This window comes from Scyliorhinus torazame, chromosome 18, assembly GCF_047496885.1.
Source record: "Scyliorhinus torazame isolate Kashiwa2021f chromosome 18, sScyTor2.1, whole genome shotgun sequence".
Taxonomy (NCBI): domain Eukaryota; kingdom Metazoa; phylum Chordata; class Chondrichthyes; order Carcharhiniformes; family Scyliorhinidae; genus Scyliorhinus; species Scyliorhinus torazame.
Window position 1 is genome coordinate 15,883,107 of NC_092724.1, and position 27,470 is coordinate 15,910,576.

Sequence of the window (27,470 nt, forward strand, 5' to 3'; positions counted from 1 at the left end):
AGTAGGACAGGGGCAGATCAGAAGCATCACACCCACCACGTGGCTTAGAGCAGACTGGTTAGTTAGACTGAGTTACTATCGCAAGATTAGCAGGAGAGTCGAACTCATAGAGAACTGTGCTAATGGTTCAATAAATCACATTGAACTTACTTCAAAGTCTGGAGTATCTTTTGGTCAAAGCTGCATTGAGTTGCAGCCCGTGTTATCGCAGAGTACATAACACAACAGAGCACTCCAATGAAATGGGCCGACTGCTGTAACACGTACTGAGCAACTTTATCCTTGTCTTGCAAAAAAATATACGTTTTGGGCTAATATTTATTCTATTACTTCTCCAAAATAAGGACGCAACCGAGATGTTACTACTGGTAAGTGTGTGGACCTGGGCCAGGCCAGGCCAGGGACCCAATTGGAATCCAGGATTGTGAGACTTTAATTATTCCCTGTTCCCAGTCCTGATCCAGTGACACCGTGCTGCTGCGATGTGTACTTCTGTAGATGTGGGAATCGGAGCTCAGGTGTGATGCCCCCATAGTCGAATCGTGCACATAACATTTAACTGCCGAGGCTAAAAAACACAAAGAATGGACATTTGCTGGTGTGAGTAAGGTATTGGAGAGAGGTGCTGGTGAGAGGTAGTCCGGTCACCTTTGGAAGTGTACCTGCTCAGGACTTGACATCCTGCAAGGATGCGGGGTGGGAGTGGGGTGGAGATTCTCCAATTTCTGTCGAGCTTTGTTGTGTGGGAGGACTGGATCAACATCAGCTCAATAAGAATGTAATTTATTCCCATTCCTCCTTACGCCCAATTAAACAACTCTGCTGCATTATCACATTCCTTAAATATTTAATGCGACCTTTTTTGCCCCTCCTCCACAAATGGATACTTGAAAGGGAAATAATATTGCAGCTGTGGGGCCGGAGTTAGGGAGTGGAATTAACTTGATTGCTCTTTCAAAGAGTCAGAACAGGCATAATGGGCCGAATGTCCTCCTTCTTGTGTATTGTTACCTTTGTGTGTTCCCCAAGGATCTGAGGATGCCACCCCCCCCCTCTCATTTCTCATCTACATGACATCATTTGAAAACACAGCATTCTTTCCCACACACATGCTGACAACACCCAATACATAGCATGGCCGCCCTATCATAGAATGTACAGTGCAGAAGGAGGCCATTTGGCCCATCGAGTCTGTACCAGCTCTTGGAAAGAGCACCCTACCCAAGCCCACACCTCCATCCTAACCCCGTAGCCCAGTAACCCCACCCAACACTAAGGGCAATTTTGGACACTAAGGGCAATTTATCATGGCCAATCCACCTAACCTGCACATCTTTGGACTGTGGGAGGAAACCGGAGCACCCGGAGGAAACCCATGCACACACAGGGAGAATGTGCAGACTCCGCACAGACAGTGACCCAAGCCGGGAATCGAACCTGGGACCCTGGAGCTGTGAAGCAATTGTGCTATCCACAATGCTACCGTGCTATCCCCCTTGACCTTTCCACCATTTCAAAATTGGTGGAACCACGCTGTTGGCAATCTTGGTATCCTATTTGATACCATGATGATCTTCCAATTTCATTTCCAACAAGAGAAAATCTAACCCCTACAGTTTATTCAATGGCATTACCATCGCTGAATCTCCACTATCAACATCCTGGAGGTTACCATTGACCAGAAACTAGCCATATAAACACTGTGGCTACAAGAGCAGATCAGAAGGTGAGAGTCCTGCAGTGAGTAACTCGTCTCCTGACTCCCCAAAGCCTGTACATCATCTACAAGGCACAAGTCAGGAGTGTGATGGGATACGCTCCACTTGCCTGGATGAGTGCGGCTCCAAAAACACTCGAGAAGCTCAACACCATCCAGGACAAAGCAGCCCACTTGATCGGCATCCTTTCCACAAACATTCACTCCCACCACCGACAAACAATAGCAGCCATATGCAGCATCTGGCAGCATGGCAGCACAGTGGTTAGCACTGTTGCTTCACAGCACCAGGGACCGGGGTTCAGTTCCCGCTTGGGTCGCTGCCCGTATCTGCGTGGGTTTCCTCCGGGTGCTCCGGTTTGCTCCCACAAGTCCCGAAAACGTGCTTGTTAGGTGTATTGGACATTCTGAATTCTCCCTCAGTGTACCCGAGCAGGTGCCGGAGTGTAACTACATTGCAGTTTTAATGTAAACCTACTTGTGACACGAAGAAAGATTATTATTATTATTATTATTACAGGATGCACTGCAGCGACTCACTAAGACTTGGGCAGCACCTTCCAAACACATGACCACTCCTAGAAAGACTAGGACAGCAGACACATGGAACACCACCAGCTGGAAGTTCTCCTCCAAGTCACTCACCATCCTGACTTGGAAACATATCGGCCATCCCTTCACTGCTGCTGGGTCAAAATCTTGGCATTCCCTCCCTTACAGCGCTGTGGGTGTACCTACACCACATAAACTGTAGGGGTCCAGGAAGGCAGTTCACCACCACCTTCTCAAGAGAATTGAGGATTAGCAAATGCTGACTTGACCAGCAACACCCACATGCTGTCAATTATTTTTTTTAAAAATCCACTCCATCACTAAGATGCCTGAGACGCCCATCTCCTCACTCATGCCTCAGTTCATCCAGCAGAATCCTCATCCATACCTTCATTACGTCAAGACTTAACTATTCTAACGTAGTCCTTGGCGGTCTTTGTAAACTTGACAGGATCTGAAACTTTACTGCCCACAATCTAACTTGCACCAACTCCTGTTCCCCGGTCACCCCTGTGCTCACAGACCAACGTCAGTTCCCAGTTAAACAATACCTCGATTTTAAAATTCTCATCCATGTTTACAAACTCCTCCAAGGCCTCACCTGACCCTATTTCTGTAACCTCCACCAATTCCAAAATGTCCCCCTACGATGCTCTCGTAGGCTTCCGCCTTGTAACAGGATGTGTTAGTCAGGCTCTCTGTGGGAGGGAATGCAATAGGAAAATATTTTAAAGATATTTGAGATCAAGGGACACATTCTGCCAGGTTTCCCTGCCTTGCAACAGCCTCGGCTACTGCACTCCAGGCTAAACATGCCTCTAGGTTAAACTCCTGGCCTTGAAAGTGAGCCAGTATGGACTTGGGCTGGATAGACCCATATTTTTGTGCCGTTCTGACTCTTTTGCGCACATTTTCGAATGAAGAGAGAATTGGGTTTGTCAGTGATGCCTCCCATGGGTAAATAGACAACCTCACTATGGAGGTTCACACTGAAAATGTTCCCATTGGGCTGAGGGAACATCGGATTTACTTGGCTGTTGAGGACTGATCCTGGAAAAACCCAGTACGGATTTACACAGAAGAAGAATTGTGGGCAAGGAGCAGCAGAGTAACCAGTGGCTGAGATAGCGATCTGCTTCCGATCAGGAGTGGTGACAATTGCCATTTCTCTCTCTCCCTGTCTCTTTTAGCCGTTAGCACGCTGGTGTGACCTGCCATCCAGAGATGCAGCCAAAATGCCGGAGAGTGCATGGAAACTGGTTTTCTACATGGCCTCTTGGTCCTACAGCACATACCTGCTCTTCCTCACAGATTATCCCTTCTTCCATGACCCGCCATCTGTCTTTTATGGTACGGTAAGCAGTATGATTCAAACAGCCTTTTATAACTATTGCCATTGCGTTTTTTTTCCTTAAACCTTCTCTTGCTTGAGATCCACGTGCTCAGTGCTGGGCTGAGGATCGATTTGAAAATCCAGCGTCAGCATCAATCACCCCCAGGTCATTGTCGCACAGACAGAAGCAAAGTCGTCCCTCTCCAATCCAGGCTCAACAGTGCGAATTAAACTAATGGAAACTAGGGGCTTTTCACAGTAACTTCATTGCAGTGTTAATGTAGGCCTACTTGTGACACTAATAAAGATTATTATTATCTTGACAAGCAAGAGAGAGAAGGGTTTTGAAGAAGAGATGACTCTTCCAACCATCCCCAAAAAATTTTTTTTATTTGTTCATGGATCATGCTGTGCCAGCATTTATTGCCCGTCCCTAATTTCCCTTGAAGGGGCAGTTAAGAATCAACCACATTGCTGTGGGTCAGGAGCCAGACCGGGTAAGGAAGGCAGATTTCCTCCCCTAAAGGACATTAGTGAACCAGGTGGGTTTTTACAACAATTGACAATGGTTTCACGGCCATCGTTAGACTTTTTAAATTCCCGATTTTTATTGAATTCAAATTTCACCATCTGCAGTGGCAGGGTTTGAACCTGGGACCCCCCCCAGAGCATTACTCTGGGTCTCTGGTTTACCAGTCCAGTGACAATACCACTATCTTAGATTATCATAGAATTTACAGTGCAGAAGGAGGCCATTCGACCCATTGAGTCTGCACCGGCCCTTGGAAAGAGCACCCTACCCAAGGTCAACACCGCCACCCTATCCTCATAGCCCAGTAACACCACCCAACACTAAGGGCAATTTTGGACACTAAGGGCAATTTAGCATGGCCAATCCACCTAACCTGCACATCTTTGGACCGTGGGAGGAAACCGGAGCACCCGGAGGAAACCCACGCACACACGGGGAGGATGTGCAGACTCCGCACAGACAGTGACCCAAGCCGGAATCGAACCTGGGACCCTGGAGCTGTGAAGCAATTGTGCTATCCACAATGCTACCTATGCCACCACCTTCCCCTAAATCACTGTGCTCCGCCACTCTGGCCACTTGCACATGTCTGATTTCCTTCCCTCCGCCATTGGCGGCCGTGCCTTCAGCTGCCTGAGCCCTAAGTGTGGATTTCCTCACTGCCTTTTTACTCACCTCATTAAAACTTACTTCTTTGACCGAGCTTTGGCCACCTGAACCTAACATCTCCTTTGGTGGATCAGTGTTAAAACCTGTTCGATAACACGCCAGTGGAGTGTCTTTGGAATGTTTTCCTGAATTAAAGTTACTTTATGAATATAAGCTGTTGTTGACAGAGAATGAAAAAGGGTTCAGCCCCAGTGCACGATGTGGGCGGATATATTTGGTTAATGCTGTAGTGCACTTGTAGTCCTGGTCCTTCAGAAGAGTCCTTCAGAAGACTCCACCTCACTACTTGAAGAAGAGGAGGATATTCTCCTGGTGTCCTGGTCAACATTCCTCCCTTCAACATCATGACTCTCGGTAATAGTAGATTAACTGGTCATTTGTTTCTCTGCAGTCTATGGGATCGTGCTGTGTGCCAAATGGCAGTCCTATTTGTCCACGTTGTGGGCCCCTACACTTAAACGTAATTCACGCTCCTCGTTGCGATATTAGTGATGTGAAGGATGCTATATGAATATTCCTTATTCGTCATGAAATATGACAATCCACTTTCAACTCCTCCCCTGTTCCCAGAGCCTGTTCGGAAGCTGAATATTTCCACTACCCAATTAATGAATCATTATGCCCTGTCAGTCAAGAGTTTTTCTTTCTCCATCTGCTTGCTGCTAAACGATACACATTTATGTCTCGTCAAATGAGCTGTTGCAGAGGGTTTTATTTTGTAAAGTGTGGGCAGAATTGAGCCCTTTTAAAAAAAAATTTAGCGTCCTCAAAAACCATGAACATCATTTTGGCAAACTGTGCAACTCCAGACGCTCAAATGTAACACTAAAGGACCTTCACCAATCAGCGAGCTTAATGGAACAATGTGTTGAGCAGCCACTCGATGCCTGGATACAATAACATGTCCAGTGTTACACTTCACCAAATGTTGATTGTGCCAAATCATGGGGGGCCATTAAAGGAGCAATTGTCTAACACAGCAACAGAGGGAATTGAAAGATCTCGAAAGATTTCATATTCCTCTGACTAATCCTGAAAACTAAAGATCCAAAATCGTCTGTTCCCTCAAATATCTCCCCACACACCTGGGCTAATCTGTTTGACCCTCCACCACCTGGAAGGACACAGGTGCTTGGGAACGCCACCATCTGCAATTGCCCCTCCAAGTTGCACGCCATCCCAACTCGGACACACATCACTGTTCCTTCATCATCGCTGACTTACAACCTTTGAACGCTGTTGCGTTCAGCGCGACGGGAACCCCTTCAGCACATGGGCTGCGGTGGTTCAAGAAGAAGGCTCATTTCCATCTTTCCTAGAGGACAGTTAGGAATGGACGATAAATACTAGGCGTCTCTGAGACATCTACATCCCAGGAGTGAACTTTTAAAAAATGTCCAGCACACTCTGTGCAAAGTAGTTGAATGCAAACTGTTTTCTGCATCTCCCCTCTTGCCTAGGGACAGGTAATCTGGTCTTTATCACATTGTGGGAGCTTGGTGTGCACAGATTGGATACAGCAAACAGTACAACAGCGACTGCATTCAAAAGTACAAAATGCCCGTGCCGCCCTTTGCGATGATCCACGGACAGACACTGCTGATGCAACAATGAATTTCATTCTGAAGACGGTCGCTGTGTTGTGTGTGTCTGTGTGTGTGTTTGACCAATGATTGACAAACTCCATTTCAAGTTGAGTGTTAAATTTTTATTGGCCAAGATTCCGCTGCGTAAGGAGATCCTGCGGTGTCGATGTTGGTTTCCTGAAATCCGACCTGCAGTCCAACTTCACTGCGATGTCTTCACTGCAGGCTCCCAACTTTTAAAATGTAGGTTTTCCTGGCGATGGTGCGTCCGGTGTTCCACAACTTCAGGACTTAAAATGTGGCGGTTCAAGCCGGCATGTCTACCTACAATGAGTTCCTGGAGAGGGCGGCGTGTGGTGACGAGAGTTGAAGAGGTGCCTGGCAGGGAGGGATTCTCGCACACACGCATTTTTGCAGCAGAGGTCACTGCAGAATCCTGGATAGCTTCTTCCTCACATGACTTTGTCTAACCCAGTGCTGCTGAAGCAAATTGTACTTCACTGGGCTAAGATCAGTTACACTGCAGAGTGTCAGGGCTCAGCCGTTAGAAGTATTTGCTTTATCGCTTCTCGGCCTTTTGGCTAAGATCAAGTGTGGTAGCCTTTTGGCTCAGATCTGGTATGTCTCTCTTGTGGGGACCATGAATTGGATTCAGTTTGAATTTGAATTGGTTTTTGGAGCAGGCAAGGAGCTGGATTAGGGGTTCGCCCCTGACCCACACTCTGAGCCCTGGCTTTGCAACTCGGAAAAAGTAATCTAAAGAAATAGTTGCTTTGATTATGGGCTGAAGCCATATAAGCCACCAGGAGAGGGCGCTCTAACAACACAGAAGCAAAGTAGGAGGTCATTTGGCCCAATGTGAATGTCCCAGGAAAGAACTGGGACACCCACCAAATTCCCATTGCCCAGAAATCATTCCTTTTCAAGTAATTTTTTCCAATTCCTTTTTTTTTTGGAAAGTTACTATTGAATCTGCAGCTGCCCTTCCCGACAACGCATTCTGGATCACATCAGCCTTCTGGCTCTTTCATAAATGAGCTTAAATAAGGCGGCACGGTGGCGCAGTGGTTAGCACTGCTGCCTACGAAGCTGAGGACACGGCTTCGATCCCGGCTCCGGGTCACTGTCCGTGTGGAGTTTGCACATTCCCCCTGTGTCCGCGTGGGCCTCGCCCCCACAACCCAAAGATGTGCAGATAGGTAGATTGGCCACGCTAAATTGCCCCTTAACTGGAAAAAAAAATTGGACGCTTTAAATGTTTTACAAAAGAGCTTAAATCTGTGTCCTCTGGTTACTGACCCTCCTGCCAGTGCAAACCGTAGCCAGGCGGGGCTGGAAAATGCAGTGAGCCAGCCTAAAGTTCACTCACTCCGGCGGCCCTGGAAGATCACGCCGAGTTTCTCTCTATCGAAAAACGTCATACCTCTTGAATGTTTGAAATATAGAGATATATTGTTGGAAAACCTCTGATAATGGTGAGTGAGTGCACGGTTTCAAAGAATGAAGTGGAAGAATACATAATATAAAAATAAATCAATATAAATTACAATTTGCAGCTTAAGCATCAAATGATTGCATCTAAAATTTATGTTAGTCAAATGATCCTTTTAAGCCCTGGAACCTGAGTCCTAGGTTTACACTGAATTCCGGATACTCTACAGACGATACATCATTCGAATCTCTTAATGTGAATGCCCACTATTGCAAGGATCATCTGCTGGAGGGAATAGTGGTGGGGCCCAGTTAAACAGGTTCACTGTCCGCTGATTCTATCAATCATAGTTTAACTGAATTCGGCACACGCAACAGTTGATATTGGCAAAATCTTGTGATACGTGAGAAATATGAGCTGGAGTGGTCCATATATGACCCCTTGGGTTTGCTATGCCGATCACTACAATCCCTGCTGATCTACAACCTCAAGTCCATTTTCCCATCCTATCTCCAGTCCTTGATTCTCTTCGTACCTAAATTTTATCCATCTCCATCTTGAACCTACTCTGCCTGAGTATCCATAGCCTCTGGGGGTAGAGGATTCTCCGTCTGAGTGAAGAATTGCTCCTGAGCTCGGTCCTAAATGGTTGACCTATAATCCCGAGACTGTGATCCAGAGTTCTAGACTCTGCGGCCGGGGGAAAAGCCAATCAGCATCTACCCTATGAGATCCTCTGGCAATTTTATACGTTTCAGTGAGAGAGGCCCATTCTACTCGATCTCGCCTCCTATGGCGACGCTCTCACCCCAGGAATCAGTCGAGTAAATCCTCTTAGTTGAGTAGGTTTTTGCCCCTCTCCTTGCCTAATATATTTGCGAAAACATACAAAGCCCTACTCCAGCGGCCTTTTGAGCGCCAAGGCCTATGTTGCGGAGTACTACTGAGGGAGTGCTGCTCTTTCGGAGATGCCGGGCGAGATTCTCCGGCCGGGCCCACCCAGCAACCAGAGAATCCTGCCCAAGGTCTATGGATTTTCCATTGTCCGCGTCTTGCCCATGGCGATCTTGCTGCGGGCGGGACGGAAGAATCCAGCCCGCCGCCTTTCGGATCAGAATTTAGACCGAGGTGCCCTCTTTCCCCCCTTGGGATCATGGATATCTACCCAAGGCACTATTTTGAAGAAGAGGAGGGGAGTTCTCCTTGTGTCCTGGCCAATATTTATCCCTTAATCCACATTATCAAAAAGCAGACTATCTGCTCATTATCACATTGCTGTTTGTGGGAGCTTGCTGTGCACAAAGTGGCTGCATTTTTCCTAAATTACAACAGTGACTACACCTCAAAGTTGTTTCATTTGCTGGCGGTGCTATAGAAATGCAGCAGGGCGTGTGGGACACCTGAGCTAACCTCCAGGTTACCCAGAGAAAGATGCACCCATTGCAAAGGAATTGACCGAAATTCCTCAATTTAGATTGTTCTGCCTGTTTTCCCCACTGTTCCTTTTCCTGACGATGTGAGTGGTGCAGGGGAAAAGGGGGAGAAAAGTTGAAGAAGTGCTGAAATGTGGGTAAAATGATTTAAGAGGGCATGACAAGGTGGAAGATGGGAAGAGGTTATGGAGCATAACGCAAAAGTACAAATCGTGAAGTTACATACAAATTGAAGGCAGGAGTAGACCATTCAGCCCCTCAAACCTGTTCCACTATTACATAAGATCATGGCTGATTGTGGTCTCGACTGTTTTCCTGCCTACCCCCAGACCCTTTGATTCCTTGTTAATCGAGAATCTATCTCACTCTGTCGTAAAAACATTTAGTGACCCAGTCTCCCTACTCTCTGGGGAAGGGAGCTCCACAGACCCTCTGAGAGAAAAATGCTCCTCATCTCCAAGGGTAAAGAGAGAGAGGATGTCTGTGTAATTCAAGTTGTAAGTATGAAGGGGACTGTCAAAACATTGCAAGCGGTCCATGGGATCTACACCAAGAACACACATTTCTCCCAACGCGCAATGCTCAGAGGGAGAGTTGTTCCACCTTCTCTCGCCAAGACTGACCCCCAATCCTGAATCCTGCCAGTCTCCCCTAATGTGTCTCCACCTTTCATTATATTCCTCCTCATCTAACATGACATCTGTGCCAGCTAACTGTGCATGTGAATGGTGCGTGGGAATGGATGGGGTATGTAGTGGTGTGCATGTGAGAGTTTGTGGGTGGGTGAATTTCCCCACCCCCTCTTTAGTTTTGATCCTATTTAAATTGCTTTTTAATTTCTCACTTTTCCAGTTCGGATAAAAGGTTACATCTGAAACTTTTACTTTTCTGTTTGGTCTAGAGATGCTGACTAACGTTGTTCAAAATTGGGAGCAAACTAAAACAGCAATGATCATCTGCACTTGGTCTAGCCTTGCCTAGAACTGGGATTATGGCTGGAATTCTCTGGCCGTTGGGATTGGGTATGGGGCAGCTTTATGGGGTAATCCCATTGACAAGCTGAGGGAGTAGAGTCCCACAGCTGAGAAAGGCACGGCTGGAGGAATGGAGAATGCATTGAGTCACAATTATCATTCGAACCATAGAAACGTTACGGTGGGGGGAAGAGGCCATTCGGCCTATCTTCTCTGTGCTGGCCAAAGAAAGAAATGAAACAAAGAGAAATTAGCCGTTCATTTTAATCCCACTTATTACCCAAGTCCACACTCTGATGCGATGGATCGAGGGCAAAGGAGAGAAAATGATTGTTCTTCAATCACAAAATACCACAAAAGGCATCAAAGGAATTAACTATCATGTTCATCTTTCAGAATGGAGAGCATCAGTTGATGTCCCTCAAGACATAGCAATTGCTTACCTGGCTCAGTGCAGTTTCTATGGACACGCCATCTATGCCACTGTCTACATGGATGCCTGGAGGAAGGACTCTGTTGTGATGTTGGTCCACCACATGATAACACTTGCTCTTATCGCCTTCTCCTATGCCTTCAGGTGGGTGTGTGCGTGCATTGCCAATTCCTTGGATATAATCCCAGGGGTTTAATCACGTATAACCTCTTGTTTCACAACCTTTTTTCTGCCATCTTCAGCGATTTTACAATTGATAAACTAAGTTGATTAAAGAAAATGGGAAAATAAACATCCCATTTTGAACACTTCTCCTGGAGGTTGTTTGCTGCAGTATCCAGGTGATTAATCCGCACTCCCTCGAAACTCTAGGGCAGTCCTGGAGGGTTGGCATCCCTGGTGAAGAGTGCGCTCAGTTGAGCACATATGACCCTCATGCTGTGTTATCGTTATTGCAATTATGCCATTCTTCCTTGAGGCCTTCCATGCCTGGTTGATGCTCTGTGACTACAACGTCAGAAATAGAAATCTTAAGAGCTGCCTTCTCACTGAGGAGGTTTTGGCCATTCCACATGCAACAACCTGCTCTGAAAACTCTGCTCACATTTTGACAGCTGACAATCCACAACATTTTAAAAGAAAAGGCCACTTCTCCCAATCTCCCAATGTTTTTTGTTGTTTTTGTTTTTTTTAAATTGAGTACCCAATTTTTTTTTCTTCCAATTAAGGAACAATTTAGCGTGGCAAATCACCACATCTTTGGGTTGTGGGAGTGAAACCCACGCAGACACGGGGAGAATGCGCAAACTCCAGATGGACAGTGACCCGTGGCAGGGATCAAACGCGGGTCCTCAGTGGCGTGAGGCAGCAGTGCGAACCACTCTAAATTTATTTTTTAAAAGATTGGTGCCCCTTGTCGTTTAAGTGTGTAGTGCTATCGGCAACTTGGAGTGTAGTGCTATCGGCAACTTTGGTAACCATGGCGGTTAAACTTTTATTTTTTTCTTCTTTCGCAGGTATCACAATGTTGGAATCTTGGTTCTCTTCCTACATGACATAAATGACATTCTGTTGGAATTCACTAAACTCAATGTTTACTTCAAAAACAGAGCTGGTGTCCGTCACAGACTAAACGACATTGTTTCCAATATTGGGTGTTGCACCTTTGCTATAAGCTGGTGAGTGTCGGCCCTCGCTTGGCGTCCCATTGATGCATCCCAGCAGATTCCCAGCCCAACTGCAGTTGACTGTTTTCCAGGATGTGGAGCCGCCCTGTCTCTTCAACAGTGATTTCAGTCAACTTTCCCACTCCTGCTTAGTGCTGTTTCCCCTTTACAAAGTGCTATAGAACATACATAGGACAGACAGTGCAGAAGGAGGCCATTCGGCCCATTGAGTCAGCACCGACCCACTTAAGCCCTCATTTCCACCCTATCCTCAATAACCCCTCCTAACCTTTTTGGACACTAAGGACAATTTAGCATGGCCAATCCACCTAACCTGCACGTCTTTGGACTGTGGGAGGAAACCGGAGCACCCGGAGGAAACCCACGCAGACACAGGGAGAACGTGCAGACTCCGCACAGACAGTGACCCAGTGGGGAATCGAACCTGGGACCCTGGCGCTGTGAAGCCACAGTGCTATCCACTTGTTCTGCCCTATAGGCTGTTTACCCCAGCTAGAGGTGTTGTGTAAATACCCACTAGTAAGTGTTGCTGGAGGAGCAGAGGACATTGGGTTTTCATATTCACAGGTCACTGAAAGCTACTGCGCAGGTACAAGAAGTAACCAGAAAGACCCGTGGGACGTTAGTTTTCATTTCAAGGGGTCGACAATAGAACTGAGACGAAGTGAGGTCTCAATTGTTTCGCTCAATTGGTCGGACAGCTGGTTTGTGATGCAAAGTGGGGCCAGCAGCGCGGGTTCAATTCCCGCACCGGCTGAGGTTATTCCTCCGCCTTCTCAACCTTGTCCCTCCCTCGCCTGAGGTGTGGTGATCCTCAGGCTAAATCATCATCAGTCAGCTCTCCCCCCTCAATGGGGAAAGCAGCCTCTGGCCATCTGGATTTAGGGCGCCTTTGAGAACTGAGTTCAGTTTTGGACATTCAACCGTAGAAGGATATATTGCCTTTGCAGTGGGTACATCAGAGATTTGCCAGAATGATACCAGGGATTAAGAGATTAAATTATGAGGATAAATTGCATCATTTTTTTTTATTTCCTTGAGTTTAGACAGTTGAGAGGTGAACTAAATGAAGTGATTGGGTAGATAGAGAAAAATGTTTCCGTGAATGGGAGCGATGGGTCAGAATCCGGAACAAAGGAATCATTTAGGAGTGAAATCAGGTGGTGGTGCTTTTCTCTTACTAATTGAAATTTTCAATGTTGTGTTTGGTAGATTATTGTTAGGTTAATGGTATCAATGATATGGAACAAAGGCAGGTTAATGGAGTTGAGGGACAAATCAGTGTGATATTGGAAGATTTTAGGAATATTGGCGTCTAAATATTGGGACAAGTTGAGAGTTAAAATCCTGCGTGTATAGTGTCTGGCTGCACTGATCATGTTTTTTTTTAATGATTTTGTTTTGCTTCTAGGGACTAGCAGGTGAAATTGACAAAGGAATGTGTTTCTCAGTCTAGGCTAATGGACTGTGGTTTGACTGGGGAGGTCCCAGGGGAGTTAATGTGCTTTTGCTGCCTGCAGAGATGATTTGTTTCTTCGTTTGGGTGGATGAGGTGGAGCCGCGGGGAGGCAGAGTGTTTGGAGAAGCTTTGAGCGAGAGAGGAGCTGAGTTTTGAAATGCCTGACTCTTGAGTCCAGAATCCTTTCCAAGTAGGATAGTAAAAAAAAGAGTAATAGTTTAAAGAAGAGCATTCTTAACTGAACACAAGGGAGAGGCTGAAACAACCAAGTTGATGCAGCTATTTGAAGACATTCAGCCAGAGTCTGAAGGGTTTCCAACCGGAGCCAAATCTGTGTTAGTATTACTCTGTGCCCTGCTAATTTTAAACTGGGTTAAGAGCTGTCTGTTTCTTCTTGTTTAATGGGAAATGATATGGTTGAGTTAAGGAGTAAGCTGTTTTTTTCTGGTGTGAAGTTAACAAAGTTTAATATCATAGTTATAATAAAGTTTTGTTTTAAAAATAATCAAACCTTATTTTTTTGATGCAATCACTCCTGGAGTGAATCATTATTTCCACACAGTCTTTCAAATAAACAAAAATATTGGGGTATCGGTCCAGTATACTAGCCACTGTTGGTGCCTGGTCTGGGATTGTAATATCAGCCATGATTTAATTGAATAATGGAACAGGAAAGCTAGTTTACTCTTTTAAAAATAAGTTGAGAGTACCCAATTTCTTTTTTTCCAATTAAAGGGTAATTTAGTGTGGCCAATCCACCTAAGCTGCACATCTTTGGGCTGTGGGGGTGAGACCCATGCAGGCACGGGGAGAATGTGCAAACTCCACACAGACAGTGACCCGGGGCCGGGATCTAACCCGGCCCTCAGCGCCGTAGGATGCAGAGCTAACCACTGCGCCGCCGAGCCCATAAAACTGGTTTACGTTTGTTTCTGATGTGCAAATATAAGTTGATGTCCCAGTTTGGTGTTTTTCCATCAGATGGATGGGGCCCATTCTCATACGTTCTGCTGCCAACCCTCACTATCTAACAGTCCTCCTCACGGAACAGAAATATCTTACAGCAACGTGGAAAATGGACCTTGAGCAGGAAATGGTGAATTATTCAGCACTCGGCCTCAGCGACCTCTTCAAGCCTTTACTGAGGTCACAATCATTGGCCTTTCAACTCGGGCCTTCTGTGTAGTTCCCTCTTGCCTCACTGAGAACCATGTTTCCTGCCTTCTCAGTCCCGCGCCCTGAAACTTTTCACCTTGTTACCTTTGAAAAGCTTCCTCAAAATCTCTCTTCAGCTGTACTGACATCTCCTCAGATTGTTGGCCTCTGTTTCTTTTCTGTTAGCAACATGGACCATTAACATGTCAAGGCCCAATACCTAAATTGACATGCTTGGAAGTCACATATTAACAGGCATTTCAAAAGTCAATGGGAGAGAGACAAACTGTGGGTGGGATTCTCCGGGAATCAGCGGGGCGGGCAACTCCGGCGGGACGGAGCGACGTGAACCACTCCGGCGTCGGGCCGCCCCAAAGGTGCGGAATCCTCCGCACCTTCAGGGGCCAGGCCCACCCCGGAGTGGTTTGCGCAGCGCCGGCCTGCGGGGAAGGGGCTTGGCGCCACGCCAACCAGCGCCAAAGGGCCTCTGCCGGCCGGCGCGAGTTGGCGCATGCGCAGGAACGCCAGCGTGTGCTGGCATCATCCCCGCGCATGCGCAGAGGGCTTCGTTTCCGCACCGGCCATGGTGGATCACTACAGCTGCCGGTGCGGAAGAATAGAGTGCCCCCACGGCACAGGCCCGCCCACGAATCGGTGAGCCCCGATGGCGGGCCGGGCCACCGTGGGGGCACCTCCCCGGGCCAGATGCCCCCGCGCCCCCCCGAGAGCCCCGGAGGCCGCCCGCGCCGCCAGGTCCCGCCGGCAAGGACCTACTCTAATTTACGCCGGCGGGACCGACAAAAAGAAAATGGCGGACCGGCGCGGCGCGATTCCCGCCCTCGCCAAAATCCCGGCACCGGCGGGGGCAAGATTCACGCCCTGTAGCTATTTATTGCGAGGTAAGAAAGAAAAGCTCTGCATTGAGATATTCACATTCCAAAATGCTTCAGTTAGTATCCAGTCCTTTGCATGAGACGTTAAACTGAGCTGCTGCCTGCCCTCTCTGGACGATGTTAATTATGCCAGTGCAATTATTGGAGGATTGCCCACATGTGCTGGGCAATACCCACCCCTCAACGACATTAAAAACCAACCTCGAGTCATTACCCTACCACTGTGGGATCTAGCTGTGCTCACATTGACCATCGCGTTTCCTACGTTTTTCCATTGTGTTTGCAACAGTGACTGCACTTCCCAAAGTTCATCCTCGGCTGAAAAGCACTTTGGGCCATTGCTAAGATTGTGAAAGTTGAGCTTTTCCATTCTTTGTGACATGAGCCAATTGTCTTTGGTGCTTGCTGTTTTAGAAACTGAGAATCTAGTCCTGGAATACTTCGGGAGCCTTGTGGTTAGAATGAGTTCCAATAAATGTCTTCACTGCAATGCTCTCCCTCTTTTTTGTTTCTCTCATAGGTTCTGGTTCCGACTTTACTGGTTCCCCCTCAAAGTGTTGTACGCTACCTGTTATTCCAGTCTCCAGTCTGTTCCCAATATTCCTTTCTACTTTTTCTTCAACATTCTGCTCCTTATCCTCACTCTGATGAATCTCTATTGGTTTCTGGTGAGTAATTCCAGTCTGGAGCCTCTTCTCCATCTTCCTCTCATTGTCTTCCTCTGACCTCTCCCACGTTAACGGAGGCTTAAATTCATGCTTGGATGGGCATAGAATCCCTACAGTGCAGAAGGAGACCATTTGGCCCATCGAGTTTTCACCGACCCTCTGAAAGAGCCCCCTACCCAGGGTCAGGCCCCCACCCTACCCCGTAATGAAGAGCTTGTCGTATGAGGAATGGTTGAGGACTCTGGGTCTGTACTCGTTGGAGTTTAGAAGGATGAGGGGGGGATCTTATTGAAACTTACAGGATACTGCGAGGCCTGGATAGAGTGGACGTGGAGAGGATGTTTCCACTCGTAGGAAAAACTAGAACGAGAGGGCACCATCTCAGATTAAATGGACAAATCTTTAAAACAGATGAGGAGGAATTTCTTCAGCCAGAGGGTGGTGAATCTGTGAAACTTTGCCGCAGAAGGCTGTGGAGGCCAATTCACTGAGTGTCTTTAAGATGGAGATAGATAGGTTCTTGATTAATAAGGGGATCAGGGGTTATGTGGAGAATGGGGATGAGACAAATATCAGCCTTGATTGAATGGCGGAGCAGACTCGATGGGCCGAATGGCCTAATTCTGCTCCTATGTCTTATGGTAACCCTGTAACCCCGGCTATCCTTTTGGACACTAAGAGGCACGTTAGCATGGCTAATCCACCTAACCTGTACACCTTTTGACTGTGGGAGGAAACCGGAACACCTAGAGGAAACCCACGCGGGGAGAAAGTGCAAACTCGACACAGACAGTCACCCCAGGTTGGAATTGAATCTGGGATCCTGGCGCTGTGAGGCAGCAGTGCTAACCACTGTGCCGCCACATCCCACTGCATAGATGATTTGTTGCGGAGGGGGGTGGGGTGGAGGACTGGTGGAAGCGGGTTGAGAGTGGAGAAAGAGTTGGCTTTTATAATCTTGGCCATAATCTTCTGGATATTCAATAGAATACAAGCACAGTAACTGGTCACTCAGCCTAACTGCTCAGTGCTGCTGGTGTTTTGCTCCACATGAGCCTCTTCCTACTCAACTTCATCTCACTCTTACCCTGTCTTCATAACCTGTGTAGCACGGTAGCACAGTGGTTAGCACTGTTGCTTCACAGCGCCCGGGTTCGATTCCCGGCTTGGGTCACTGTCTGTGTGGAGTCTGCACATTCTCCCCGTGTCTGCGTGGGTTTCCTCCGGGTGCTCCAGTTTTCTCCCACAAGTTCCGAAAGACGTGCTTGTTAGGTGAAATGGACATTCTGAATTCTCCCTCGGTGTACCTGAGCAGGTGCCGGAATGTGGCGACTAGGGGATTTATTTAACTTATTGTTGATTACTCTGCTGGCCTGAATCCCTCCACTCCACAGGTACAACCCAAATTGTTTAACATTTTTAATGTTTTATTATTGAGTCACCAGTGGGGACCCTGTGGTTTCAAATAGGCCGCCATTTATTTTTGGAACCATGTCCTCCTCCCCATCCCCGGTTTATGTTGATGTCTTCCACATGAGTACGTTCACAGTCAGCAAGTTCCTCGTCTGAGTAGCCACTAGTTGCACGCGAGCCTTAGCAATGAGTGTTGGCGGACTATTCAGTCGCAGTGTGCAACAGACCTAGCCTCGTTCTTCCTCAGGGAGCGAATCGCCTCCATCGGCAGTGTTGGGGCCAACTGGAGCTGTTATCCCGAGAATCGGCTATTGTAGCACAAGCTCGGAATCAAAACTGGGAACTTCCTTTCATTTTCCAACAATTGTTTCAGGTTTTTAAAATTCATTTATAGGGCGTGGGTGTCGCTGGCTAGGCCGGTATTCATTGCCCATCTCGAACTTCCCTCAAAGGTGGCGTTGAGCAGCCTTCCTGAACCACTGCTGTGCCTGTGGTGTAGGTACACAGTGCTGTCGGGTGGGGGGGGGTTACAGCATCGTGACCCATTGACAACGAGTGTGAACTGGGAAACTTTTTTAAAATCCTGTCACGTTTATCCCGTCAGACTTGCCCGATGGATATTGTTTACTCACCGCTGTTCTAACCACAAGCGCTCAATTTTAGTCTCACTGTTTTACCAACAAACACACAAAAACGTTAAATTTCACAGGCTGTGCCAATATAAGTGATGAGATGGCGCGACCAATCATGAGGCCCATCACTCAGTCTTCATTTCCTGAACAGAAATGCGAGGAACACACCTGGTTTTCCACACCTGGATTCCCACACCTGGACTCCCACACATGCACATGTGGCCAAGCTATTGGACAACGCTGGTGTGACCAACAGACCACCCCCCAACTTACAGTCTCTCCTCTTCACTGCATACTGACATTACAAAAAAACTCCTTTCAATGACCATGATATATTTGCCCTCCCTTCGCAACCCCCCCCCCCCAAATCTTTAATAAAGAGGTCGAAACTTGCCAGGGTTTACCACTGTTAATCCTCTCTCTCATTTGGGAACGGTAGCAGGATCTGCTGGTGCCCCCACGGGGCTGTAACTCAATGAAAGTCAATTTGAGTTGAGGAATAGATGGTATTTACAGCACAGAAACAGAGCATTCAGCCCAAAGGGTGAATGCCAATGGTTAAACTTCACATGAGCCTCCTCTCTACATCATCTCACCCGACCAGCAGATCCTTCTACACCTTTCGCCCTTGTGCCCAACTCTAGTTCCCAACTTGAATCCTTTTCTGCGGCCTAGCTCCTCTTTGAAAAGGAGATAGAATTGTGTGATTCTTTGGGCTGAAGTTAAACAGGGATTATCCGTACGCTTTACAGTTCCGGTCCGTTTAGCACACTGGGCTAAATAGCTGGCTTTGAAAGCAGACCAAGGCAGGCCAGCAGCACGGTTCAATTCCCGTATCAGCCTCCCCGAACAGGCGCCGGAATGTGGCGACTAGGGGCTTTTCACAGTAACTTCGTTTGAAGCCTACTTGTGACAATAAGTGATTTTATGTTTATGTTATGTTAGTAGAGGGCCACATTCCTAACCAACAACTCGCTCACGGTTCACGGTCAAAGATGCTGCATTACAAAGTGATGGGTTCCAGTCAGATCGTACAAGAAGGCTGCTCACCATCACCACCTCGAGGGCAATTAGGGTTGGGCATTGAAGATGCTGCCGAGCCAGCGAAGCCCTTGTAAGAGTAATCCTTTTAAATCCCACCGCAAGAGAGGAAAAAAACAACTGCAGAACCTATCGTTATATTTTAACTGGATTCTTTCACTCCTTTTCAGAGTTAGTCTCAGAATATCTGGTTGGCCAATTAAGACTGGGATGGGAAGAAATTTAATGACTCAAAGGGTTGTGAAACTTTGGAAATCTCTAACCCAGAGAGCTGTAACTGCTCAATTACTGAGTGTATTCAAATCAGAGGTCAGTAGATGTTTGGAAACTACAGGGATATCCAGGGATAATGCAGTCAGCTTCTGTTAATGGTATATTAACGATATTGCAAAGATACACAGGTTTAATACATTGTTTAATGAAGTACCAAGAGCACATATAAAGAGAGACTGACTGTACCTCTACCGCGGCTACATTCGCGGCCAGGTGTCCACCGGCATGCTTCAGACATTCCGCAACGGTGGGCTGCACGGGGACTGGGTGCAGCATCACCCCCGGGAATGATATTTTAATCAAATGAGTTAATTTCCTTTTGACATTTTATATCCGTTGCCCCACCAGGGGCAATCACTCCTGACATTTTGTTTGAAGTCCCAACTTAGATTTTATTCAAAATGGAATACAAGACATCACATCCTCAAGGACAGTAATGTTAAATCGTCAACACCGCCAGTCCTTTTCTTAGCGATCACGCCTTTATTTTTTGCTTTGAACCTTAGCTGCTCGTTTATTGTTGTGTTTTTTGGCAGACCGCATATTTCCCAGGAACTTGGGATCAACTCCTTTCAGGGTTCAAATCGACAAGACTGGGGCTTTTTGATCCCTGTCCTGTGCCACTTGCTGGACTGATTGTGGTTGGTGTGATTCTTGGACTTGGCCATGAGTCTTTCCTGATCTGCAGCGGCCTCCTCCTCCACCACCAGCGGCTAACCGGAAAAGAACACCCCTGACATTTTTGCTTATTTAAAAATAGAGACTGGTGCTGCAGGGGCTGGGGTGCACCATCTCCACCCAATATGACATTTTAATTTAATTTGATATGTTTTCTTTGGTTTTTTTTGTTACAGTGCCTCTTTAAGAGGCTGTCAATTAGTTAGTGAGCTCATTTGCTTAGTTGTTATTCAAGAATGCAAAGAGAGACCGCTGGAACACTGGGTTAGTAGGTAGGAAGCAGACATGTGCCATGCTACATTCTGGAAATAAACTTATCATCAAGAAAAGTATTTGTGTCTAACTTCAACTGGCTTGGCTTAAAATATTAGTTGTAGAACATTAGGAGTGTTGCCCTTTCATTCGATGGTCCAGCTGTAGTTTCCAGTGGGCGGAGGGGGATATAAAGGAAATGGAAAGTAAGTAGCTGTGAGCTCGTGTTTCTCTGAAGTCCTCTCAATCAGCATTGACCTGTATACCCTGTGACTCCTCCTTCTGTTCCAGTATATCATCCTGCTGGTGGTGAAGGTCTTGTCCGGTCAGATCACAGAGGTGAACGATGTGCGGGAATATGACATTGAGGACAGTCACAGTCCAGGGGTGCGCAAGGAATACGATCATCTTCATATGAAGAACTCCCCCAAAGACAGGTATGAGATTCAGTGAATTACTGGGTGGCGCAGGGAAATGGAAGGCAATACTGCAAAGTACAATTGTAGAGGTGTAGGACTGCATTCGACACACCACCTGCCTGTCGGGCGCTGTGCCAATAGTCCGCCTCTTCCTGCCACGGCTGTACAGGCAGTGGGAGGGGGAGAGCTTAGGGTGGGTCACCAGGGACTGGTTTAGCACAGGGCTAAATCACTGGCTTTTAAAGCAGACCAAGGCAGGCCAGCAGCACCGTTCAATTCCCGTACCAGCCTCCCCGAACAGGTGCCAGAATGTGGCGACTAAGGGTTTTTCACAGTAACTTCATTTGAAGCCTGCTTGTGACAATAAGCGATTTTCATTTCATTTCATTTTTTTCATTTTCATCTTGGCGCCCACTTGAGGCCCTTGTGGATGATATCCCCAACTTAAGGCCTGACCCCACCCCTGGTCTGATTTTAACATTGCGACAACATATAGCCCAGGCAGGTTTAACATGGGGCTGGGGATTGCCTCCTTTCCCGAGCCCCCAAATGTCCACCCTCCATCCTGCCCTTCCAACGTGCCTTGCCGAGGCCTGTAGCCCGGCCCTGATCCGATTCCATCGCTGACCACCATGGCCTTGGTCTACCTGCAACTCTGGCAGTGGCTGCCACTCCTATTTGGCGCTGCCAGTGTGCAGAACCAGCAGCCTCCAATTGGCCTATTCTTGTGCTTTCATTGCAGACGGATTAGAAGGTAGCCAATAGGAGTGAGGCACGATCAATTTGACTGGAGACGAAGTTGAATCCAAACTGAGGCTTTATTAGTATCAGATGTGTGGTCTCCCACAGCAGCTGGCGAAATGGCTGCGAGCTGGAGGACACGCATATTTATACCCCGCCTCCTGGGCGGAGCTAGCATGCAGGGGCCACAGGCGAACCTGTACTGCAGGTTCTACCGTACAACCTCTAATATCAGAACACAGTGGTTTCCCACAAGGAGCAACAAGAGTGTCCTCCTTTCTTGATACATCTCAGCCCTTCGGTGCTCTGTCACTTATTGAGATCACGAGTATTCTTTACCCCGGTTCCATGTCCCTCAATAAATCTTAACTGACAATCTAACAATTTGATCCTGAAAATTCTAGCTGCCTTACACACTTTGTCAGTCGCTTGCTTCTCTCTTTAGCGTCTAGTTCCTGCTGACCTGTCTCCATGTTTATTTCCATTTGCAGGGTTCGCCAGAGGAATGGAATTGTTGTGCACAAACGGCTACAATAACCTGATCCCGCCTCCATCACCGTATTTACAAGGACATTTTGAACCTGGATGTGCTCTGAATTAAGGGCTGACTCTGAGTCAGACTTTTCTGAAACTTCCTCGACTGGGATTGAAAATACAACGGAAAACATTCTACTGGTAGAGCAGCTGTTGTTACGATGCCTGGTTTGCCCCTTCGGAGCCCCTCTGGAAGCTGCTGGGTTTAATCTCTCTCTCTCACTCACTTGTGTCTTAATTTTTTTTTTTACTGTGAACCATTTCTTGATGTCTTGCAGAGGCTGCATGGCTAGCACATTGTCAGACCCGGCAGAGCTCCCTTACCAGAACGCGTGTGTTGCTGTGAAGGCTGAACTGGGCCCTTGTGCTTCGATTTCCCATCCGCTCCTCCTCCAGAGGCAGCCCCTTTCCGATGGGGTCGGAGCTCCCTCTTAGCTTAAGCGCCTCCCGTTTATAAAGTCCTCGCTGCCAAGGACCAGGTTTAACAGGAACCTAGAAACCGTCCACCTGCCCTGCTACCCCTGCACCTGAATGAAACACCCACCGTGGTGGCATTGCTCCACTGCAGCCTCCGTTCCCAGGTCTGTGTTGAGGTCAGCTCATCTTGACCCAGAGTGGGATGAGGAATCCTGATCAAAACTGCACACCAGGGACCCACTGCATCTCCCGCACAACCTGCCACTCAATGTCCACCACCACACCCCTCCCAACCCTAATATCCATTGGCCCAAACCTGCAATAATTGTACAAAGTCCCAAAGGCTATAATTTTAGGGGTGCAACTCTGCACCAAGCATGACTGGCCAGGACTGACTCCCACACTTATTACCTACCGTAGGCATATCGGAAGGATTTGCAGATTGATAATCAGCCACGTTATGACTACACCTTCCTTCGGCCATCAAGACCCACGCTTAAATAAAACTAACCTCTCCCCCTACCATCTGGCCTGGGTGCGGCCCTGTAATTGACTGAGGCTCAAATAGGGGCTGGTTTAGCACATTGGGCTAAGCATCTGGCTTGTAATGCAGAACAATGCCAGCAGCGCGGGTTCAATTCCCGTACCGGCCTCCCCGAACAGGCGTCGGAATGTGGCGACTAGGGACTTTTCACAGTAACTTCATTGAAACCTACTTGTTGCAATAAGCAATTATTATTATTATTAATAGGACCCATTGCTCCTGGGCTAAAGCAAAGGGGTAAATCCGCTGAGGGTTAATTACCTATAGTACCATGAGTACCGGATGGGTTGGGCCAGTGACGCCATATTATGGACGGACAGGGACGATGCGAAAGCTACTTCCGAATCTTGATAGACTCTGATCTGAGGTGGGTGTTGTATTATAGTGATGGGTAACGCTCCCTCCATTCAAAGTGATCCATGATTCATTACTCCTGCCACCCTCCGCAATCCCATCTTCTGATTGACTAGTACTTCCTAGGCTGCTTCATCTCAAACCACAATCTCAATTCAATCTCAATTTGGGCAGCACGGTAGCACAAGTGGATAGCACTGTGGCTTCACAGCGCCAGAGTCCCAGGTTCGATTCCCCGCTGGGTTACTGTCTGTGTGGAGTCTGCACGTTCTCCCCGTGTCTGCGTGGGTTTCTTCCGGGTGCTCCGGTTTCCTCCCACAGTCCAAAGACGTGCAGGTTAGGTGGATTGGCCATGATAAATTTCCCTTTGTGACCAAAGAAAAAAGGTGAGGAGGAATTATTGGGTTACAGGGATAGGGTGGAAGTGAGGGCTTAAGTGGGTCGGTGTAGACTTGATGGGCTGAATGGCCTCCTTCTGCACTGTATGTTCTATGTTCAATCAGGGTGACTTTTGGGGCATAGGAACCAGAGGAGGCCATTCAGCCCTTAGAGCCTGTTCTTCAATGAGATCTTGGCCAACGAACATCTTGGCTCCCATGTACCCACCTTGGTTCTATATTCCTTCATTCTCTTACCCAATGAAAATCTATCAATCTCAGTTTCAAAATTTTCAGTTGACCTCAAACATTTTTCGGGCACGAGGATAGAGTTCCAGATTTCTACTACCGTTTGTGTGAAGAAAATTAGTATTCTATAATTACTGTCCTTGTCAATGGGTTAAAGAGGAAATGTCTCTGTCATTGGGTTAAAGATGTAATGTCCTGGTTCTTGGGTTAAAGAGGAGTGCATCCAAGGTTCTGACTCTCGATCGTTCTGTACTGACAGGTACAATCTCGCCCAAGGAAAGAATCGAGCTGAACCTGGTACCTCCGCCGTTGAATAACCTTTCACAAACCGCCACTGAAGCTGATGGAGGAACAGGGCAGCACGGTGGTGCACTGCTGCCTATGGTGCTGAGGACCCGGGTTCGATCCTGGCCCTGGGTCACTGTCCCTGGGGAGTTTGCACATTTTCCCCGTGTCTGCTCACCCCGACAACCCAAAAATGGGCAGGCTAGGTGTATTGGCCATGCTAAATTGCCCCTTAATTGGAAAAAAATAATTGGCACTCGAAATTTATTTTTTTAAAAGAAGCTTATGTAGGAATAATGGATAGTTGAGTGAAGGACTGGAAACTGACTGGTAAAGTAAAAAAAAAGACAATGCCTTCAGAAGAGGAGAAAGAAATAGGGCCAAATTAGCAATTGGACACATTAAGTCTGCTACATTACAAGATCGTGACTCATCTGCTACTTCAATGCCATTTCCCTGCTCTATCTTCATATCCTTGGATCCCTTTAGTGTCCAAATAACACTTGATCTCAATCTGGAATATGCTCATCGACAGTATCCTCAGCTCTCAGCGGGTGGGCAAGGGGGGTGGGGGTTCCTCTGGAACACTAATGCATCCTTCTTGAGTTTAACTGTTCTGGAAATGAATCAATCCTTTCAGAGACTTGATACGGTTAAACATGATGAGGGAGGGCTTGGATATCAGGGTCAGTGCTTGTTGGTTTGCCCATGGGGTCAGTACATGGTCAGTGTGAAGCGCGGGAATCCCGCCCTTTAGAAATCGAGTTTACCAACTCAGCAACATTGAAGAGTTACTACCAGCCTTCCTGATGACGTTCCTGGTGAAATCACTGCCCGGGATCCGGAAGCCATACAAAAAATCCAGAGGGCCTCGGGATCGGTCACAGTTTGTGCGGAGATATCTGCTCTCGGCCATCTTGGATACTGAAATTGGACTTCAGTGTAAAGGCTGGGAAAATCAGCCTGTGATTCTCTTGATCAAAAAGAGGAAATTAGTGTGGGAGGGGGAAGAAATTGTGTACAAGCACAGAATTTTTTTTTTAAATTTAGAGTACCCAATTCATTTTTTCCAATTAAGGGGCAATTTAGCGCTGCCAATCCACCTAACCCGCACATCTTTGGGTTGTGGGGCTGAGACCCACGCAGACACGGGGAGAATGTGCAAACTCCACATGGACAGTGACGCAGGGCCGGGATCGAACCACTGCGCCACCGTGCTGCCCTTTACGTCCACAGAAATGAAGAAAATTCAGAGTTACAGGTCTAGCCTTTCACGTCTTCCAAATCAAGGAAGCTTTCCTGAAGTTAAAAACATGGGCAAGAGTTGATGGTTGGAAATGGCCCCAGGTTCCCAGGGATTCTGGTTTGTTACATACAAACCTTAAACTCCTCCCATTTGACCACAAATAAAGGGTTGAGATGTGATGGAAAATACCGTGGATTGTTCAAAAAATATTTAAACTATTCCGTTTGAACTGGGGGGTGAGGTAGAAGGTTGCTGATCTCAACTGGGCTGGAAAGGACATTATCCCTGGACAGGGGCAGGATCAGTCAATACATTTGAGGCCTTCCAGAGGTTGGATCAAGAAAACCATTTGTTAAGGTCTGGAGGCGAGTTGCTTGCCTGCATTTTAAGCCAGCGAATAGGCCTGAGATGAAGGAACTGTTTTTTTCTAAACTCAAAACTAAGCTTCAATTCTGCGCAAGATTAAATCATCACATCACGCCATCACGGTGGTGCAGTGGTTAGCACTGCTGCATACGGCGCTGAGGTCCCGGGGTTCGAATCCGGGCCCTGGGTTACTGTCCAGGGGGAGTTTGCACATTCTCCCCATGTCTGCGTGGGTTTCACCCCCACAACCCAAAGGGCAGATGGATTGGCCCCGCTAAATTGCCCTTTAATTGGAAACAAATGTTTAAAAATCATCACATCTTCCACTCAGGTTTTCCCAGTTCTTTCCTTATTCATTTGAGTACAATAATATTTTCTGCATTAATCCTGAAAATCCAATGATTACTGATTATCCAATATTTAAATGGCACTCCCAATAGTTGCAACTTCATTCTCCATCCCTTTGCTCACCCTCCCCCGACCTCTTCCATATTGAACAATGAGACAAAAAGTTTTCTTTTGGGTAGCCTTGTTCTGACTCAAAGCCCAATTTCTGTGAAATGTTTGGCGGTTTCCATTGCATATTTTGGGCTCATTCACCAGGAGGCACAAGTAAGCCACAATTTGTGGCCAAGTCTTATGTGACAGCAATTTGTCATATGACGGCAGTGGGAGGTTTTATTTGTTTTCCATGTCGAAATTTTCCCCAAGGCATTCGGCCAGTCTGGGTTATAGTTGTGCCTACATCAGTCAAGCCGTGGTACTTCTTCCGACAACTGGTCTTTGCACATGACTGCAATCAGGAATGAAAGCCTTGGCTGTCTTCTCTCCGTCCCCTCCAGTGGGTAATAGCATCCAAGTATCTGGCGGTGACGAGATGCATATGCATTGGATACACTTTGAATATTCCTCGGTTACTCGACCACATCCAGTCTGAGGCAGCAGCTCAGGTGATCATCATATCCTTCTGTATGTATCACCGAAAAATTATCCAGTACCCGCCCCCACCACCAATCACCATGAGTAGACATAAAGGTTTGATTGCAATGACTTGACACTTGTCATCTGTGAGCCAACTGTCTTGCCTGTGTCTGCATGTCTTCCTGATCTACAGTAGACCACTCCAACCATATGTTACTGGGACATAAATACTTTGTAAAAAATAAAAATAAGAAATGTTAAAATCTGTGTTTTGTCTCTTTTCCTAACTTGCAATCAATGTACAGATGTAGATGTACTTTCTTGTAGATGTGTAACGGCAATGGTAGTTTGGTGGATAATGAAGAGGAAATACTAAAAGCCCTATAATTTATCTTTACTCATAATTGCTAATTGTCTATTCGAAGACTTAAAAAAAGTAATTACAGGAAAGTGCATCAATTGCTCATGAACACGCACTGGTCCTGGCACTGTGCCATCCCGAATCAAAGGAAAATGTTTAAAGTATCTTTAGCCTTTGCCGCCCTCGCAAGGACACCATGTATGACGTATCGTTTTTTTTCCAGTTCCTTCAGTGATTCAATAACAGGCAGATCTACATGTTTTGAAACTCAATCTTCATTGAAGATTGCAATAAAACTGAGTCAAATTGGAGTCAGAAGCAATCGCACAGGACACAAAGAAAGG

The 27,470-nt window shown here is 47.0% G+C and overlaps 1 protein-coding gene and 1 non-coding gene across 4 annotated transcripts in view; both read left to right on the forward strand.

Moving 5' to 3' along the window:
- Positions 1-27,028, forward strand: part of cers1 (ceramide synthase 1) — a 47,743-nt gene extending 20,715 nt beyond the window's left edge. For all 3 annotated transcript variants that reach the window (XM_072482234.1, XM_072482236.1, XM_072482235.1), the window contains 6 exons: positions 3,460-3,619; positions 10,625-10,805; positions 11,678-11,839; positions 15,876-16,023; positions 20,604-20,749; positions 21,964-27,028. In XM_072482234.1, the coding sequence (XP_072338335.1) occupies positions 3,460-3,619; positions 10,625-10,805; positions 11,678-11,839; positions 15,876-16,023; positions 20,604-20,749; positions 21,964-22,009 (843 nt within the window). In that variant the 3' untranslated portion in view covers positions 22,010-27,028. The remainder of the gene's footprint in view (positions 1-3,459; positions 3,620-10,624; positions 10,806-11,677; positions 11,840-15,875; positions 16,024-20,603; positions 20,750-21,963) is intronic.
- LOC140395796 (U2 spliceosomal RNA) lies at positions 6,951-7,149 on the forward strand. Its single transcript, XR_011936310.1, has one exon. It is a non-coding gene; the product is annotated as a U2 spliceosomal RNA (small nuclear RNA).
- Positions 27,029-27,470: the final 442 nt, after the last annotated feature.